This window comes from Limulus polyphemus, unplaced genomic scaffold (genome assembly GCF_000517525.1).
Source record: "Limulus polyphemus unplaced genomic scaffold, Limulus_polyphemus-2.1.2 Scaffold246, whole genome shotgun sequence".
NCBI classification, from domain to species: Eukaryota; Metazoa; Arthropoda; class Merostomata; order Xiphosura; family Limulidae; genus Limulus; species Limulus polyphemus.
The window spans coordinates 112,469-132,626 of NW_013665856.1; the positions used below are offsets into that span (position 1 = coordinate 112,469).

The window sequence follows — 20,158 nt, forward strand, 5'->3', positions numbered from 1 at the left end:
TTTGAAGTAAAACACTGAGATTTCAGTATGGAGCTCTTAAAAAGCCAATATTTCTGAATACAGGAGTGCAAGAATTGTATTATAATGGGCCTGCCAGAAAATGAAACTTTAGGCTGCCGTTTTAAATTGAGGTGACTAAAACAGTTGAATTAACATATTAATCATGGAACACACTAGAAAATCAACTCAAGAAACTTGTAGAATGATTAAGTAAACCCTAATTTGATCAATGGAGAAGTTAGAGGTTTAAGCAAAAAGAATAACTAAGATTTTGTAGGATTATCTTGCCTGTTAATGTTCTTTAAAAGGGAGTATGTTAGAGATTATCTAGTCTGTTAATCTTCTTGAAAAGGGAATATGTGAGATTTTGAAAGATTATCCAATGTTGTTAATCTTCTTGAAAACGAGCAAATTAAAGTGCTTAAGCAATTTTTATAGAAATCGAACAATGAAACACGTACAATGACGGGTAACCCAGTAAAATGAAACGTTATGATCTGCTAAATCTTTGAAATTCTGGATTATTAGGTAGTCTTATTAATCTTGTTGAAGGCGAGGTGATTAAGATAGTTCAATAACCATAAGGAATTATATACAGTGCAGTTTTAATCTGATGAACGTGTGGAAATGTGAATGTATCGTGTTACAGAATATCTTTATAATTCTCTTATGAGCACAAAACTCGTTAGTATTATGGAAAAGCGGAACGTTAAAGAGTTGAATTGAACCTCAAAAAATTTTGAATGAGTTACTGCTGTACTAATCTTTTGTTAATTCTTAGCAATGCTGGAATACTAGAACGCCCTGTTGTTATTGTGTGGCACGAAAAGTATAAGATGCCAATTAAGTCTACATATAATGATAGAAAGTTAGAATTAATATTATATAATTAATATTATAAAATAAGAAAATGATACGGCTCCACTTTAAATTTGTAAAAACCTGGAACTTCCTGTTTAAGGTGGTTCTAAAAACACTTCTAAGCTTGGTGTATTGTTAGCGCTCTACTACGAAAATTAACAACCCTCTCAATAAGTATCATTCCTGCTGAGTTCTATTTAATACACGTAGTTATAGAATTTATTGAAATGCCCACAATATCTGTTCATAAATTAATAGCGTCGAAACTTTTTATTGTATTGTCTTCGTAACCAACTTTTACTGCTGTTTGACGTATATTCCTTTGTAACTATTAGTTACCAGAGATATATGTACTAGAACACCATTTTTTTTAATTACATACACTTTTAGAATGTCTGGAGTGTGCTTCCGATACGGTTAGTCTGTGCATGCGAGCAGAACGTGAAATCCATTACTGATTAGCCTACCTTACTTTTAATGTATGTACTGTGCTGTACTGTGATTTCGATGCTTGTTAGTTAAACGTGCCGAGTAGGGTGTTACAAGATAACAATCAGTGGTTGACTTTGTAACAGCTGTTCTCGTTATCAACAACCTCTCCTGCTGAAAGCCGTACCATCTGTTCTTTCGTTGCCTTGGAAAAAGATGATGTAAACTCTCGAGTGTGTCTAACAGTAATGAGGGCTTAGTCTTTTTTTTTATTGTTTTTGTTTCCTCTTCCTGACACTCTTTCGTCTGATGAGGGTTTGTATATAATCGTCACTAACGATATAAAGTAACCTTGATGGCGTACTTCGCTAAGTTTGCAATGACAAAAAGCTAAAACAAATGCCCTTAAAAATACCCAAAACCAGAAAAATAAATTAAATGATGTTAGGAAGAACATTAATCTCCATCATACACTTCAGAAAATTATCTTTGCTCTACTACAAATACATAAATACGTAAAGAAAAACTAGCCACTAAAATGGAAAAGCTCAAAATATATCTGTTTCCGTACAGCTCTCAAACAAACTTGTCTCGTCAAGACTGTTACGTAATTCTCCACTAGTCCTTCTTGTAGCAGCCTAACTGTACTCGAAAAACACTTTTGCTGGGAAAAATTAAATATACCTCAACTATAAATTCGCGTATTAACAAAAGCAGAACGAAGGCGTTGCAAAAAATGAATATTTTATATTTGGAGTAATCAATAATATTCATATTTGTAGCTTTATTTTTTTTTCATACTCTTGGCTTGTTTGGCTAATAATTTCTACTATAGGTAAATGTTGTAATGGAGAAAATTTACTCGAGCCACTTTTTTATTTATTGTTCAAACATAATAATTCATTTGACATTTACTCAGGAAACTGTAATATATAATGTCGAAAACATTTATATTATTGTTGCTTTTTGGTATTTTTTTCGGCTGCATTTTTCTGTTTCGTATTGTTTACCAGTTAAATCATAAGTGACGAGCGAAATAATGATAAAAAATTCTTTCTTTGAGATGTTAAGAGAAGTCAACAAGTTACACATGATTTTTTTTTTGTTTTGAATATCAGATGCTAAGCAGTTGAGTGCGTAGATTTTGTTAGAATGCAGGGCAGACGAAATTTATTAAAGAAACATATTCATGAGAGTTCGGGATGAGGCATATTTTGTAACATTTCGAAAATGCTTACCAAAAGTTAAAAGAACATATATGAAATAACCAGTCTCTGCTATTTCACGTCTATTTTGCAAGATAATTTTCATGTTGCCATATATACAATTCTGAGAATTACGACTTTAGCTACGACAACAAAATCAGATATACGACTACTAAATATAGAAGAATACTTCTGCCATCTAGTGGTTAGTCGCATTACTAATGTTCGACTAAATTCTGACCTACTTATAACTCGTTTCTATATTTTCATACTAACGGCAAAAATCATCTTCACAATGAAATGCTTGAGACCTCAGCTTTTACTTAAAAAACATATACAAAGATTTATATGCCTCAATACGACTACTCATATGTCTATCGCAAATGTATTTGCAATTCACAGTCATATGATAAACATAGGGGTGAGGCATCGTTTATTCAAATTTGATTAATGCAAAATATTTTGAAAAACGAAATGATTTAATGCGAACAAATCTCTGTAAATATTTATATATATATACATATATACGGTTATTCTGATAGATGGGGATGATAGTAGTTTGTTAGCTGAAACAAATTGAAAAGAAAATGTTAACATCTGTCGGTTGTTCAAAACCTTTCAACAGTCTTCATACATATATACATATATATATATGTATATACATACAGTATATACATATATATATATATACATATATACGGTTATTCTGATAGATGGCGATGATAGTAATTTGTTCGCTCACTTCCTTGTACAGAATTCAGCTGCCTGGTCTGTAAAATACAAATAATAAATAAAAATGGCGGCTTAAAATATTTTATTCTTTTTAGAAAATTTAGCTTGTGATCTTCTGAAGCTAAATTACTTTTAAAAAATTAAATGGGGGGGGGTTTGTAGTGGAATTAAAAAACAACAACGCTAACCTAATCCTGGACTACTATTTCATTCGCATTAGTCGTGACTCTGTTATTAAAAACTACATAAGAAAGATGTACGAATGTTTTACATGGACAAAAAATGCTTTATCCTATGGAGATTTAGTGGTTTCTATGATTATCTTCTGACAGCTCTATACTTGATATGCATGTGGAAAATATAATTTCTACATGTTTAGGATTATTATAATTTTGATTTAGAAGTCCCATACTTGTTGTACTTTGTGGAAAATTCTTTGTGGAAATTTAATGTTTTTATAATTCTGTTTTAGTAATTTTCCACTTGGTTTGTGCTGTGAAAAATATTCCTTGTGGAGATTTAGGGTTATTATAATCCTGTTTTAGCAGTTTGTTTGTTATGCATTGTGGAACATATTGTTTTTGGAGATTTAGGGTTATCACAGTTCTATTCTAGCAGTTTTATATCTACTATGCACTGTGCAAAATATTTGTTCTGAAAAGTTAGGATCACTATAATACTGTCATAGCCGTTTTACAGTTGCTATACATTGTGAAAAATGCTGTTTGAAGAACTTCATAATTGATTTTATTTTCTAGCAGTTCGACTCCTGCCGTGCTTTGGATAACCTTGACAATATTTATGGTAGCCAAGCTAACCTTAATGTTTCTTTTGCTTCATAAACGTAAAAAAAAATGTATAGGTAAATGTTGTAATGGAGAACATGAGAGTTGTTCATAGGCCTATACCCTTTTGCATTTGAGCCATTTTTTTATTTATTGTTTAAACGTAATAATTCCTGTGACATTTACTCAGGAAACTGTGATAAATAAAAATATCGTATATTTTTCTACCTTTTTAGTTTAATATAGTGTATTTTTGGAATTTGTCAGTTATGTGCAGATTTTACAAAATACTTGGTCAAGATTGTCGTTGAGTTGCTTTTGTTCTAGCTGCCTTTGTTCTTTTTTCATTCTTTTGAGGTAGCACCTGGCATTCCCATAAGTGAATATGACTATAATGCTGCACATTTTGCAATGATGTCAACAGCGAGGTTACAACCTCTTTAAGTTCATATGAGAATGACCAGTCAAATGAAAAACGCTAGTCGCCTTGGGCAAGTCCAACATTCCTTTGAAGTAAGTAATGCTAGTTTTAAAAAGTCTGGTAGATTATCTCTGCCAGGACAGTTAAAGCAAAGTCACTTCTGACCCAATAAAAGTGACCATCTGTTGTTAAACGTGCACTGTTTTTGTTAGTGCTATAATAAAGATTGCTCATCTGTGTGTTATATTTCATATATGCAGCGTGCTTTAATCTTCTTCCTGAACTCTTAAGTCAGAGAAATTCACGACTAGTCTGTAACAGATAGCTTGTCCAATTTCATATTTTTCAGCAGACCTATTCCATCACTCTAAGAAAAATTAGTTTGACCTGAATTGAAGGAGAACACTCATTTTGGTGCCGTGACTACAGAACATCTTATTATGGAGTATTCTGATACTGTGGTATTGCCCTTTGTTCCTACTCTTGTGTTATTGAGTTTAAAAATATTGTTCTTTAAGGAAATGACATTTAGTCCATTAGCAGTTCTCTACTGGACATTAGACTTTCACCAATCCTGTAAAGATCCAGGACTTCCATCTCACAGTTAAAGATTCAGAAGGAAGAATCGCCAATAACTGGTATATCCAAAATAGTTGTACACATTATTTCCCTGAGGATCGACTTCAGTGTAAAGGAGGCACAGATGCTGAAGGGTCATCCGAGTAATGTGGCATCTAGTGAGTATGAGACCAAATGGCATCTAGTTAGTATGAGACCAAATGACATCTAGTGAGTATGAGACCAAATGAAATGATCTGTATCTGATTTCCAGAACTTTGCCAACCAAAGTAACTCGGACCCAGCTCTGTGTGAAGCCACTCAAGAATGGTTAAGATAGACGGTAGGTTTGTTAGTGGATGATGTACGCTAACAGGATATGTTCCACTGGCAGGTGAGGTGGCTGGCATTGAATGGAGAAAAAGGTGAACCATCAGGTGGTGGTGAGCCTTACTGAGCCAAGATGTAACCAATGGTCATGGAGAAGTCTGGGCCTGTATAGTGCTGATAGATGAGTTGCCTATGGTAATTCACTGCTCTGCTGCTCTGGAAGTAAAGGTCCTGCTCATTGATTAAAACAGATCAGGCCTCAGCATTCAATGATACATTGAAGAATTATTTGGACCATTTCCTGTAGTGTTTCAGACAATTAACTGATTGAAATGGTTGGTCTTCAGAGCAAGTTGTATAATGCCTGATCTTGAGTCTAGACAGTCTGGCCCTAGACCACGCACTTGAGTAAGGTGTAACTCTAGGATATTGAGACAGTTATTGCTAACTTGCGCAGAAAGTTTGACCCGATGTAAAACCAAGCAATCCATTGGGTCGAGGTCAAAAAATTGAAAGAGTGGTAACACAGAGAAAATATAAAAACAATGATAGAAATATGATGGATAAATACTTAATAACTAATATGATTTATAATGAAATTAACTAAATCAGAAACACAGTAAAGCCTGCCCCGTAGTGGCTTTGGTAGATCACGAGGATATCTTCGTTGATAAGTTTAAAAAAAGATAAGACACTACCTGGATGTGAGATATCTTCTCGCTCTTACTGAGACGGTTTCTGTAGCAATGCAGTGTGAAGTAGTAACTTCAAATCAATTGCTAGAGAAAAAGAAGTCTGCAGCTGAATGTTAACTAACCAACCATACATCCCGTCACTGCAATGCAACCATAATACCCACACTGGTAACCAGTGAATGGATAGGACTATCAAATAAGTCCTCCCATGACTTAGATTCTGAAGTCTATGTCGATGATGCCTCCATTTATACATCAATCTGAAGAAAGGAGGGAAGCACTTGCTTTACCTATAGAGCATTGGGTCACTTTTAAGTGGACTGCCCTACCTTGCGGAGAAACAAGGTAGATATGCCTATGAGTTTTGACCAACGACTCAGCAGGTGTACGAGAATCAACAAAAAGTATTGAACAATGATAGTACAAGCTACTCGAGGATGAAACAGACAGATTGAACTGAAAGGTTTGGTGGTCAGTTTAGCTGTTTCATGGGTGTGTACACTTGGTAAATGTTTGTGAAAGTATAATGCCGAGAGATAAGGCTCCTGATTGATACAGATGTGGCTATGAAAGTTGTACATCTTGTGGTATATTAGTTTCTCCTAGAAAGACCAACATTCGAGCCAGTTGACACAAATTTCGCTCTGGATAATGGAGATGAAATAGACTTGAATGGAGTGGTGCCTCTTTGATTATGGTGACCAGGTATTTGTAGTTTAAATTAAAGACGGCTATGCCTAAACCCTAGAGGTATTTAAGAAGTTTGGTTAGTCTGCCTGCTGTTTAGGTTGAAAATTCTAATACCGAGAAACAACTGGTGCACTTTATAAAGGTTTTTCTATATCACAACAGCGATTGACGTCATAAGCTCTATTAATCCTTTCGATCTAACGCTTATGGTAGTATTAAAACCACAGAAATGGAAGCTAAGCATACATGTTTAAGAAGAAGTGCTTGTATTCTAAGACATTTATTTCAATTACCATCATGATTCCGAGCATTTATTTGTTAAACTCAGAGAATATAACCTTCAAGTTAATTGAGAAGTACAAATGTTTAAGAAAATCAATCTTGCGAAATTTAAAGAACTCGGGTTTAGCTGAAACAAATTGAAAAGAAAATGTTAACATCTGTCGGTTGTTCAAAACCTTTAAACAGTCTTCATACAGATTCCTAAAGTGTAGGCTATTAAGTATTAAAAATAGCAAATGTTTCCGCAGAGAGAATAAATTGTAGAAAGCGCACAAAAAATCTACAGTAATAATAAATTATCTGAAGACAAGCACTTTAATTTTTCTCAAATATAAAGTTAATTAGCAGTAAACGCGATGAAAACCTTAAGGGAGTTGAGTTAAATAAGGCGTGATTGAACCAACTGCAACAGAAAAAATAAGAACATATATAATTAATTTAAAGAAATATGCTAGACGAATACTGAATAAATAACATGACTTTTGTTGAAATTAACTACATCGGAAACAAAAGAGCTTGCAAAAATATTCATAACTTTGAGTAGATATATTGTTCTAGTAACTAACAAGAAAGACTTATCAAGAACAAAACCTCTTGGAAAGTAACATATGGCAAGAAGAGACCGACTTGCAGCTCAGGGAAGACGAGAAGAGATGATAATTACATGGCTACAAATCCAGAGTGTTTATACCTATAACACAATAATCTTCAAATAATTTTCAGTGCACTGCATGTTAAGACTCATTTTTTGGTTTGTTAGTTTTTGCTACCATGGTGTTAGAATAATAACAATTTATTACTGTCTGAAGAATTAGTCCTGTTGTATACAACGTTATTCGACTTTCATTAATTTAAACCAGATTTCTAAAGATTCTGTTGGATTTGGGTTAAATAGAGTTACCACATAGGGATGTACATTAGCTACACGATCAAAAGCTTATTTACAGTCAAAGCAATTTTAGTTGAGAGCTACAATGGATGAAAACTTTGAGTTTAGTTTCGAAAATCTGGTTTTGATACCCGGGATGGGCAGAGCACTAATCGCCCATTGTGTAACTTTGTGCTAAACAACAAACAAGCTATGTAATATAAAATGACATACGTTCACACTAGGTAATAAAACCTGTAACATGGTCAGATGGGATGCAGTTTCTAACAACCTCAGCTTCCATCAGCTCAATATGCCGATGATACAGATACTTAACCACTTTATATATGGAAAATGGATTAGTTCAGTTTCCAGATACACACACACACCGTTATAAGTTTTCATTTCGAGAAAGAGTTATTCAACATTTTGATGCACTCAGGAATTCGAAAAGCTTAAAAAGAAATAAATTTTTCGTTGAATGTTACATTTCTCACCTAAGTTTTGGACCTTTCTATGTCCGGAGTATCCGACGAACATAATTTTAAAGTATGGAGGGTCTAGTTACTTATATAATATCGGATTAAACCCAAATATGTAATCAATGTAACTGCAAAGATACTTATAAATTATTTTATTCTCGTTTTTACTTTGGAGTGGCCCCCCAGTGGCACAGCGGTATGTCCGTGGACTTATAACGCTAGAATCCGGGTTTCGATAACCGTGGTGGGCAGAGCATAGATAGCTCATTGTGTAGCTTTGTGCTTAATTACAAACAAACAAACTTTGGAGTGTAAGCACGCATGGGTGTGCGTATGGATGGGTGTTATGTTCAGAAAGATATTTTACTCAAATGTAAAGTAGTTTTGATAATTCAGTATTGAAGATTTTATGATATTTTGCTTGTCCATTCTAATCACCAGCATATTCAAGTAGTGAAGCTTCTGAATTCGATATTAATAGGATTTAATATTTGTGTATTGGATCGTCTACTTTTCAATGCAATATACCACCAAATCAAATTTCGAAAATCTCGTTTTTCAGTATTCAAAATTGTTTGTTCAAAATCCTAAGTTTGTGGATCTTCAGCCTTTCCATCAAAGAGATTAATTAAGCTGAAGTTAAACAATAGGAATTTTAAATAGATATGTAAAATCATTTAATGATTACAACAAATTTCTCCGGTCTACTTTTAATTAATTAAACGAAGACTTTACTGAAAAGAACACACGAGCTTCCAACAAGATAAATTTTCAAATGAACCTTCTAACTCTTCCAACTTAATTTCCATAAATATATGTTCAATCTCTGTACTTATGTTCTTAGAAGACGTTACACACGTTATTTTCATTGGTATTGCCAAATGACACCTCTCGGCTCCAGACATCTCTATCATTGGAGTAGAAGTTTCTAGAATAGCCTGTGTACCACTTAATGACTTCGTGTAGATTGAAACTAAACCTTATATTTATATGGTTAATTTTCATATATTTGAAATACGCCTCATATACAATATTGTTGGGAAACAAGTTTATCTGACACAGTTTAGGGGAAACGTAAAATCTGAGTTCCCTCTCCAGTGTGTTCCGAATGTAAGATATAAGAATAATATCAGATCGACAGTTGAGTTGAGTCACCTACGTACCAATATTCGTGTTCAAAAAAAGATATAAAAAATACGCTTTTAGTAGATCTACTGTTATTTTACTGACAGAGGATTTTAAGGTCGTACCTGTATAATTGAGCATAATGACATTCGTCTGTATCATAATCAAAAGAAGTAGACCAGTATAAGCAGTGTTAATATTAAGAACATAAAATTAATATCCACTTAACCAGTAATTGAACTTCTGCTCATGGAGACAATCACTTTATTTTCCATATTAAATATTATATCACACAAGAACAGGCTATCGCGACTATGTCACTAGACCTTCAGGATATATTTTATCTATAGTAATGATATATATATACACACGTTTACAGCAAAATGAGTTATCACCCAGGCTAGATGTTAATCTATATCACTAGAATGGAAACATTACAGACGCACGAGTTACCACCCAGGCCAGATGTTAATCTATATCACTAGAATGGAGACATTACAGACGCATGAGTTATCACCCAGGCCAGATGTTAATCTATATCACTAGAATGGAGACATTACAGACGCATGAGTTATCACCCAGGCCAGATGTTAATCTATATCACTAGAATGGAGACATTACAGACGCATGAGTTATCACCCAGGCCAGATGTTAATCTATATCACTAGAATGGAGACATTACAGACGCATGAGTTATCACCCAGGCCAGATGTTAATCTATATCACTAGAATGGATACATTACAGACGCATGAGTTATCACCCAGGCTAGATGTTAATCTATATCAATAGTTCATCGAGGGTTTAGTTTTTCACATATCAACACTGATGTGACGGTTATATGTTTTATATCAAGTATATTATCACTGACAGCACAGTACCACGGTATTTGTATTATTTTTTTGTGTTCGTCTATCCCTCGGTTTTTGGATACACGTTTCACTCACTCTTTTAAAATATTTCTGAATGAATAATTCAATAACTTAAAATTATCATTATGTTTAAAACAATGTTATTTATTTTTGTACTGGCTTATAGCATAAAATCATTTACTAGTCGTCTTAGATGTTCACAAATACTTTGTTAATCCATTTTTAGATAACGTTTCATGGACCTTAAGATATTTAGACGATGACTAACAAGTTTAACACCTAATCCTACCAGATCGTTATTGTCCATGTTCGCTAATTTTGCACCGTTTATTCCCGCTTCCAAAAATGCTGATTTATATTCAGACAAAAGTAGGCTATCCAGCCAGTCTGATACATCGGTAATGGACCAATGCTGGAGTGGTTTTCGACGACACTCTTTCCCTTCCGTCAAAGTTGGTTGCTCGCTTGATAGTACAGTAGAAAGAATCTTACCAGGAGCCACACGAGATGAAGTTGGAAGTGGCTGTTGTTTATGTAAAGGCACAGACTTTCCTGCTAATGGCCCGTCAATTCCAAATGGATATATTGTCTTCTCTATGTGATTGGAAGCATGCTGTTCTAGAAAAGTGATTGTTGAATTAGAGTGACTTGTAGACCAACCAGATTGTGATAAAAATTGTTTTTTTCCTTTCACTCCCAATACAGACATACCATCACTAAATTCGGGAGGTGGTGATATAGTCGTTGAAAGATGATCATCCGATGGTGTAAGAACAGCAAATTCAGGTGGTGGAGGCAAGAACTGTAGGAGACCACTAGAACTAGAGTTCGTGTTTCTGGCTACACTTTGAGGTTTATATGAAATATCAGCTGTACCTAATCTTTTTTGTTGGGATTTGTTTCCACCCCTTCCTAGAAATCCTTCATATTGACCCTCTCTGATTGGCTCTCCAATCTGCGAGGAGGTTTGGACTTCTCTTTTGGTTATGTAATTAATATAACCGTTCATACTGGAAACGTATGTCTGATCGTTAGGAGGAAATTCATACTCATCCTGATCTTCTTTTGCTAGATTATTTGGAAAAGAGTGGGAAGGTCTGATCGTTCTTATTTTAGAAATAATATCTCGCTGATCAGTCCCAACATTTCTGCGATTGGGAAGAGTTGAAGACCTGTATACAGGTTCATGGACACTTTTTTCAGCTTTTTTACCTCTTACAGGTTCAAACGCAGACTTTCCAGATCTTCTGTCAAAATGTTCTTTTTTATCATTATTATATTTTTGGAGGTCTGTGTAAGGATATGAACATGACTGATAAGTTGGCTGAGCGTTCCTTTTCGGTAAAACTAACTGATATTTTTGGTTCAAAATAGTATAATCCCCAGAGGAAGAGTGAAAACTCCCGTGATTGTATAACATTGTTGCATTATTTGAACTCTGGGAATCATTGTTTTTCGACATGTATTTTTGAAGGTCAAATGAATACCTTCCGCAAGGAAATGTGGATCGATTAAAGTCAACCTGTGATGAATGAACTTGACAGGAACCATAATTCAGTGTACTTTCATCAGCTTTCCCGAAAGTGGAAAGTTTTCCAGTTTTATTTAAGAATGAGGAAAGATCTTCCTCCTCGCTACTATCAATTTCCAGACTTGAAGAGAATTGATCTTGAGGTTTGGGGGCTAGCAATGGGTAGTGATTAGGGCTACCCAAACTACTTCGATTGTTTAACACACTCCTGACTTTGAAATACCTAGCTGCTCCACTTTCTACTGAACTTTGCTTACCGTAGAAACCACTAGCATCACCGCTACTTTCCGATTCCGACGATGTCTGGTGACTCACGACTCTAGGTTGCACTGATTGAGGGCGTGCAACAGCCCTAGAGAGCGTGCGTTGTGTTATCCTACTTTTTTGAAGAGGTTTATAGCCAACAGTGATCAGTGATTCAGGGGAAGCATAAAGCTTGGCGCTATCTCCTGGCCGAAAACTAGACATCACTGTATCATCATAGTTTGTTACAGCATCTACATTTGCATATTCACCTTGTACTCTGGATATGTCTACGCGGACAACTTGCCCATGAGGAGGAGGTGGAGGAGGTCCACTGGGTGGCGGATACTGTTTTCTAGGTTTTGGTAATAGCAGTGTTTCAGCATAGACTCCTTGGCGTGCTTCTTCAGTTCTAGCTACTGTTGACTGTGGCCAGTTATTTCGTTCGCTAAAATTACTGTATACATTGTTAATGCCAGCCCACGGTGACGAGTGTATCTCTTCAGCTAAATATGTTTCTTCATTTCTCGATCTAACAGTTTGTAGCGGAAACTTACATTCATCAATATTTTTTTCGGCGAGATTTCGCTCTTCACTATTAATGTTTAAAGACTGTGAGCACCATTTGTTTCCACTGGCAACCTTTTCAATTTCTACGGATCTTCTGTAATCTTTTCTGTAGTTATGCGGAGGACATGCCCAGGAATGCACATGATTTTTATCACTGGAAGAAAAAAATGTGTCGAAACTTTTAGTACGTTTGCAAATATACTTTTGAACATTATTTACTGCACATACAGATGCTTTTGCCAATTCTGGACAACTATTAAACTTTTTGTGGAGTAGAAAATGACGATTTCTGTTTAGCAAAATCTCAAAGTCATCGACCATTCGTGAGGGCTCTTCACTAGAATATTTGGTGACATATATGGATTTCTGTAGTATGGGTTCAAGGTTCTGTTGTTCGGTTTTTGAGTGATGCCTACCGTCCTCAACGGATACAATAAAACTGCTTCTTGCTGATCTACACTCAAAATAATAGTCTTGAAGTCGATCTTCCAGAGAATCTGAAATAAGGATATATAAGTTTAATATGGATGTAACGGTACAAAACAGGATCAGAAGAAAGTACTTACTTAATGAGGAAATTACATAGATATCGTAAATATTCTTTATTTTCCTACTAAAAATTGCAATAAATATAAATTTTCAACACTTGGAATTTTCACATTGTGTTACTGAGGATTTAACTTTATTTATTACTTCCTGTTGCCTGCTCCACGTGTTTTGTTAAGTGAAAAAGATTAATTAAAGTTAGATTAGTTGTGTTAGACACACCTCATAGTATGTTTAATATATCATTTTTCTTTTTATCACATTTATCATGTTTATTTTTTAATTATAGTACTAATATTCCAGCTGCTTATTGTAAATTTATCATTTTGTATTTACATAGTCGTTAGTTTTGCTGCATTATTGGTAATGTCATGCTACTTGATTCTATACTTAAGCAGTAATATTGTCGTAGCAATTCATCTCAGATGTCAGGCTCCTCTATAGCTAAACTGTCGGAATCGTTTAATGGGTTTTGAGTGGCTACAAGGCGTTTTTTGAAAGAAATGTGTGAAATTTTGCTTATATGCAGTTATCCCGATGTTAAGTGTTTATGTGTTCTGTAAATAAGTTGTACTCTTTTCTTTCTTTAGTCTTCCTTTCATTAAAAACATTGATTAAGATATTTAATATATCTAATTTTATTATCTAGAACTTTGTATTATTAAAGTTTTGTTATATATATATGGTTATGATTTCTTAGCTTAGTATATGGACTTAGGACTAACTTCAGTCTCCTAAGCTAACTGAAGAAAGTGAAATGTTATTGGGTTTACGGCCGAAAATATCGTTAACAGCAAAGCACTCAACTAATGAAACAATGCATCTAATCTTTACTAGTAGGAACGTAAGAAAAGTATATCCCATTATCTATACTCATTAGCAGGTTATTCTTCGTTTTGACCTAAGAAGGTAGCTATATTTGATCAGAAGTTAATATTAACTACTTACAAGATATTCAACATATCTTAACACCCTTTCCAGCTGAACAGTTGCGAGATATTCACATGTATTAATACCTTTCCAAGCTGAACAAGTACTAGCCGTTATTAATATTCTCAGTAAAACTTTCTGTTTGCATTTGTGTACAATGTTTATCACGTTATAAACACTCGCAATGTTGTACAATCAAACAACGTATAATACATTAAAAACCTGGTTATCTCCAACTGCATACATTTTAATCCAAGAGGATAAAGTAAGTAATCTTATTCATCCCGTGTTATCTTATCAAACTAAATACGTCCACCGGTGGGAGTGCGGTATGTCAATTGACTTACACCATTAAAATCCTTAAGATCGATTCCCAGTGGTGGACAAATCAGAGAGCTCAATGTAACTTTGCTCTGAAACAAACAAACTAGGCACTCGTATGTTATTCCTATTACCTTCATTACATATTTTAAAAAGCATTAAACAATCAACCAGTTTTTTTATTATGCTACACAACAACATATAAAAACGAACTTACTTCTTTGCTAACATGTTTGAATATTTAGAACGTTTTAGGCAGCTGTTTTCTAAATTTAAGATTTACAACTGTCATTTATAAACTATAAGAAACATGAAATAAATTTGAATTGCAGGATACAACTTAATATTAACGTTTTATTTCAGATATTTAAAAAAAGGAAAAAAAAGAGTTAAACACAGTATTTGAACTTTATTGGTTCCAGATACAGCTTTACATCAGAGCATCTTTTATCTCTGTCATTAATAGTTACTTTTTATGTCTGTTTGTTTGAAGTTAAGCACGAAGCAACACAATGGGCTAACTGTGCTCTGGCCACCACGGGTATCGAAACCCAGATTCTAGCGTTGTAAGTCCGCAGACATACTGCTGTGCCACTGGGGGCGTTACTTTTGTAATTACATTTAAGTATCTTTCAGTTAATATTAATTTATTTTATAACTACAACATTAAATATTCAAGAATATTCACAGAAATAGTTGATTTCCCAATAATATTTAGGTATTTAAGAATCTTTCTATTCGAACTTGGTAAATTTTACAATCGTTCTATTAAAAATAGCTAATTTTACAAAGGATATTTAGCTTTCAGGAATGGTTCTTTGTCATAGACAGCAAATTTTTCATTAATGCTTAGATATTCATGAATCGTTCTTTATCACATATAGCTAATTTTGCAATATTATTTAGGTATCCAGGAATGGTTCTTTGTGATATGTAGATAATTTTGCAATAATATTTAGATATCCATAAATCGTTCTTTCTCTTAATATAACGTTTTGAGACAACATGGGACCTATTTGTCCATTTTTGCTGTTCCATCCTAAATACTAAACTAAATCTATTAATAAATAAATTACAAAAAAATATTAAAGCCAGCCCTTATCATTCGTATACTTATCAAGCTTTTTTCTCAAACTCACTTAAATTTACTGCCCCCACAACATCCGAAGGCAACCCATTCCAAAGGCCAACCAGCCTGTTAGAAAAATATAACTGTCTTAGCTGAAGATGACTCCAACCCTGCCAAAAATTGTGTCCTCTAGTCGTACTATCCTCACTGTTAAGTATGAAATAAGATGATGCATCAACAATGTCAATTCCCTTTACAATCTTAAACACCTCAATGAGATCCCCCTTAACTCTTCTCTTTTCAAGAGAAATTTCAACCTCTCCTCGTATGACAACCCCTCCATCCCTGGCACCATTCTAATAACCCTTCTCTGAACCCTTTCCAACACTTCAATGTCCTTCCTAAGGTATGGAGCCCAAGACTGAGCACAATACTCTAATTAACCAGGGACCTATATAATTAAAGTATAATCTCTTTAGACTTGTATTCAATATTTCTGTAGATATAATCTAAAATCCTATTTGCCCTACCACTAGCAACACCACACTGCTTCAATGGCTTTAGAGACTTATCAAGTATCCCTTTCCTTCATAACACTAAGGTTATTCCCATCCAAATTATACTTATAATTCATATGATGATAACCTACACGCATTATCTTGCATTTATTATAAATAAAACCTATTTGCCACTTATTTGCCCAACTCACTAAATCCTATTGTAAATCAGCAACATCCTCTTCACAGCTAGCAACACCCAAGACCTTAATAGCATCTGCAAATTTAAATAATGTATTGACCATTCTTTCACCTATGTCATACTATTAATTTCCCAATAATATTTATCTCTGAATCTTTCTTTGTTATACGTAAGTAAATATATTTTTCATAACCACAATTTATTTTACGTTTAGTAATATTTTAAACTTATAAAATCTTAACGCTAGAGGAAAATACGTGTAGTTTGTATCAATGGTATTATATTATTGGTATACAAAATAACATATACTCCCACTTCCCGGATTAAAACTTTTTATAATTTTGATTATTTGTATTTCAGAAGTTACTAATTTGCTGCTATTACTATACCGACTGAATTTGGAAATGTTATCGACAATAAAGTGAAATCTTTTCAAAGCTACATTTTTTAATGTGTTTATATACTGCTGTTTGTTTTTTGTTTTGAATTTCGAGCAAAACTACACGAGGGCTATCTGCGCTAGCTGTCCCTAATTTAGCAGTGTAATACTAGAGGGACGGCAGCTAGTCATCACCACCCACCGCCAACTCTTGGGCTACTCTTTTACCAACGAATAGTGGGATTGACCATCACATTATAACGCCCCTACGGCTTAAAGGGCGAGCATGTTTGGTGTAACGGGGATTCGAACCCGCGACCCGCAGATTGCGAGTCAAGCGCCCTAACCACCTGGCCATGCCGGGCCTTATATAACGCAATCTGTCTTCTGCATGTTACACATGCCCTCATCATTTCTCTCATTCTAAAAATATTTCTGCAAACTTCTTTAAAATAATGGTCACAATATTCAATTCAATTATTTAAATATAATAACATAAGTTCTCCTTGTTATTTTCGAGAGTAAAAATGTATGGTGTAAAATAAGGAGTATTTTCTTAAAACTCATCTATCGGTAAAAAGCGTAATTTTGGTTTCATTCTGATTAATAATGAAACAATTTTGATGTCTACTAGGGTTATGTGAGTTACCTTTTTTCATGCTAGTACTTTCAATTCATGAATATTTTAACAACAATTAATTTGAAAAATTACAAAACTACAATAATAAAAATATTGCTTTATTGCTTACCAATATCTGCTAGGCCTGTTACCATAGACCTCGCTCTAGCTCTTCCAAAGGATAATGTGGTTCCTGGATCACGCTTAGGTGGCGTTGGTGCTGTCATGGTATTAAATGTTTAATTTCCGAATTCATGAATCAAATAATGTTTATGTAAGTGAAATGTAAAAATAAAACAAGAGAGTTTATTGAACATTCACAATCAAACATTTTAACTCAAGATGACAAAGTTAGTTTTACATCTAGTTCATATAAATATTTTACATTAAAGTGTTCACATGTTATGAAAACAAGTTTATAATGGTCCGTCATTTTCAAAGTATATAGGCTACACATCAAATCCAACCTTGCAAATATATCACATTAATTCAAGTTTAGTTTGTTTTAGTGCAAAACAACACAGTAAGTTGTCCCAGATTTTAGCGTCGTATGTTCATGTATTTATCGCTGATCCACTGGTGGGACAATTAAAAGTGGAAACGGCCTGTCGTAAAATATTGATATAAACTATATGTCACAAAATTTGAATTCAACAATAAAATAACTTTACTGAAGGCATCATCAATGTTTATGGGTCTTTGACCCATTAAAACATGTAGAAGCATGTTGATAAGGCTTGGTAACTTCAATAAAAGTTTATATTGTGTAATTTAAGCATTACGTCATCTAATTTTCATGAATACATTACATTATTTGTCAAATTCAAGCGACAATATGTATTTTAGTTATACATCCACTCAAAAAACTGTTTAGAAATAAACTTCTGTTAAAATTAAATTGAAAAACTAGGGTAAAACTAAAAGAAAGTGACACTTCGTATGTTTGTTGTTAAGCCTAAAGCTACATAATGGATTATGTGTACTCTTCTCACCAAGAGTATGATACCTGATTTTTAGCATTATAAGCCTTCATACTTGCCGCTGAGACACCGGTAGTCGAAAACAATACTAAGCCATAACTTTCAGTGATAGGTTATGCACTGTGTTATATCATAAATATAACTATATTTTTGCGTCACCACGGCATGTTTATCTTGAATTATAACATCTATTTCGGTAGGTACCAATTTTTTTATATCGTAATCTTTACTGTTCATATGAAGCAATATTATTATAACAAGATAATTAAAAACTTTTAATTTAAAAAGGGAATAGGGGTCGTCAATGAGTACAGAAACAAGTTGAATCAAGATGCAAAGATTATATTTTCAAGCCTACAACTAGGGAGTATATAAAAAAAGTAAACAAACTAGGCTGAAAACAGTGTCTATAACATTTTCTCAAGCTACAACTCCCTATTTTGGCTCCACTAAAATTGATAAGTACTGTAGACATGGAGTCAAAATAGGGACTTGTATCGCTGAAGTTCCTCGGGAAGAATTTATACCGGAAATTAACAAACGACCAGTGACGTAACAATACTAAAACTTTGTCCTTGACCAAGGTTACTGATCAGGGGTGGAATTCCCCAAAACTTGTATAATTCAATAGCACCTGATAACTTGAATGATGTACTGAGCTTCAGATATATTTTTAATGTGAAATAACTTCATAAAATAATCACAATTAAAAACATTACATCATAACCAGCGAATAATAAAATTAATTACAAAGAAAAATGGAATAGGGTAATACTCACGGTGTAAACAAAAACTCCAGTAAGCTGCTATTTATTCACACGACATAAGGACAGTTATTGACATTTGAGTTTACTTTTCATTTTAAATAGTAATAAATAATATAGCAACCCTGTATACAAACATATCGTGTCACGCACTCAGCAAAACGTGTTCTCTTACCTTTCTTCAAAGACATTCTTCTTGGCACTGTAGAGCATTGTCTCTGATTAATGGGTCTTTTTGTCTGTGGAGGATTACTGACCGTTACCACTGTCATGGTAACAAGGTCTCCTGACTGTCGGATGATGGATACAACTTGGTCGTGCGTAGCTTGAGTGATATTATGTCCGTTAACCTACTTGGGTGATTAAGAATTTGTAATTTTAACATTTCGACAGATTACAGAGTGGACCGTTGCAAAAGCAATAAAAAAATTATAAATAGGAGATGATATCGCCGTTTCTTCAAGTAATTTTATATCCTTTCTTTCGTAGTAATTTTTTTTTCAGATACAAAATATCGCTCTTGCTTTCTGTTTAGTAAATAACCATTTTACAAAGAATTTTTTTGGAAGGAGATTGTATTCAACAAATATGATTATGTTGCATTCTGAAAAAAATCCCTCCGAAAATAAAAAGAATGAAATATTTTATATAAACGTGAAAAACTGTTTATTAGTTTTATCATAAAAATTGAGCTTTTTGTAAGTCACACCAATAAATGTAACTTTTTTAAATTCTAGATTGAAACATGTTTTAACTTTAGGCCTAATTATATATATGTGATGAAGGTTACATTTGAAAATGATTTATCTTTACCCTCATTTTACTTAGACCATTAGGATTTTAGCTCTAACATGTATAATAATAGCTTTTCAGAATTATATTTCATCCATCGCAAATTACTGCTCAAGAGTCTTTCGTTCATTAAATCGAACTCGTCCGTTGGTTTAGGTCAGTGCTTCTCAACTTTTTCAAATATCATTCACCTCTATTAGTTTTTCACAACAGCTCACTCACCCCAGTTCGAAAAAAGAAAAAAAAGTACTAAATGAAATTGTAAAATTGTTTATTATGACTTAAATATTAGAATCCGGGTTTCGATACCCATGGGATAGCTTTGTGCTTAACTTAAAACAAACAAACAAACTTAAATATACATCAGACTACAACTAGAATG

At 33.8% G+C, this 20,158-nt stretch overlaps 1 protein-coding gene across 3 annotated transcripts in view; it reads right to left on the reverse strand.

Moving 5' to 3' along the window:
* Positions 1–9,734: 9,734 nt before the first annotated feature.
* LOC106478746 overlaps positions 9,735–20,158 on the reverse strand; it is a 47,796-nt gene continuing 37,372 nt past the window's right edge. For 2 of the 3 annotated variants that reach the window (XM_022382391.1, XM_022382390.1), the window contains exons 11-13: positions 19,160–19,334; positions 17,371–17,460; positions 9,735–13,174 (exon numbers count right to left, since the gene is read on the reverse strand). In XM_022382391.1, the coding sequence (XP_022238099.1) occupies positions 10,545–13,174; positions 17,371–17,460; positions 19,160–19,334 (2,895 nt within the window). In that variant the 3' untranslated portion in view covers positions 9,735–10,544. The remainder of the gene's footprint in view (positions 13,175–17,370; positions 17,461–19,159; positions 19,335–20,158) is intronic. The other variant, XM_022382392.1, reaches the window with a different exon arrangement.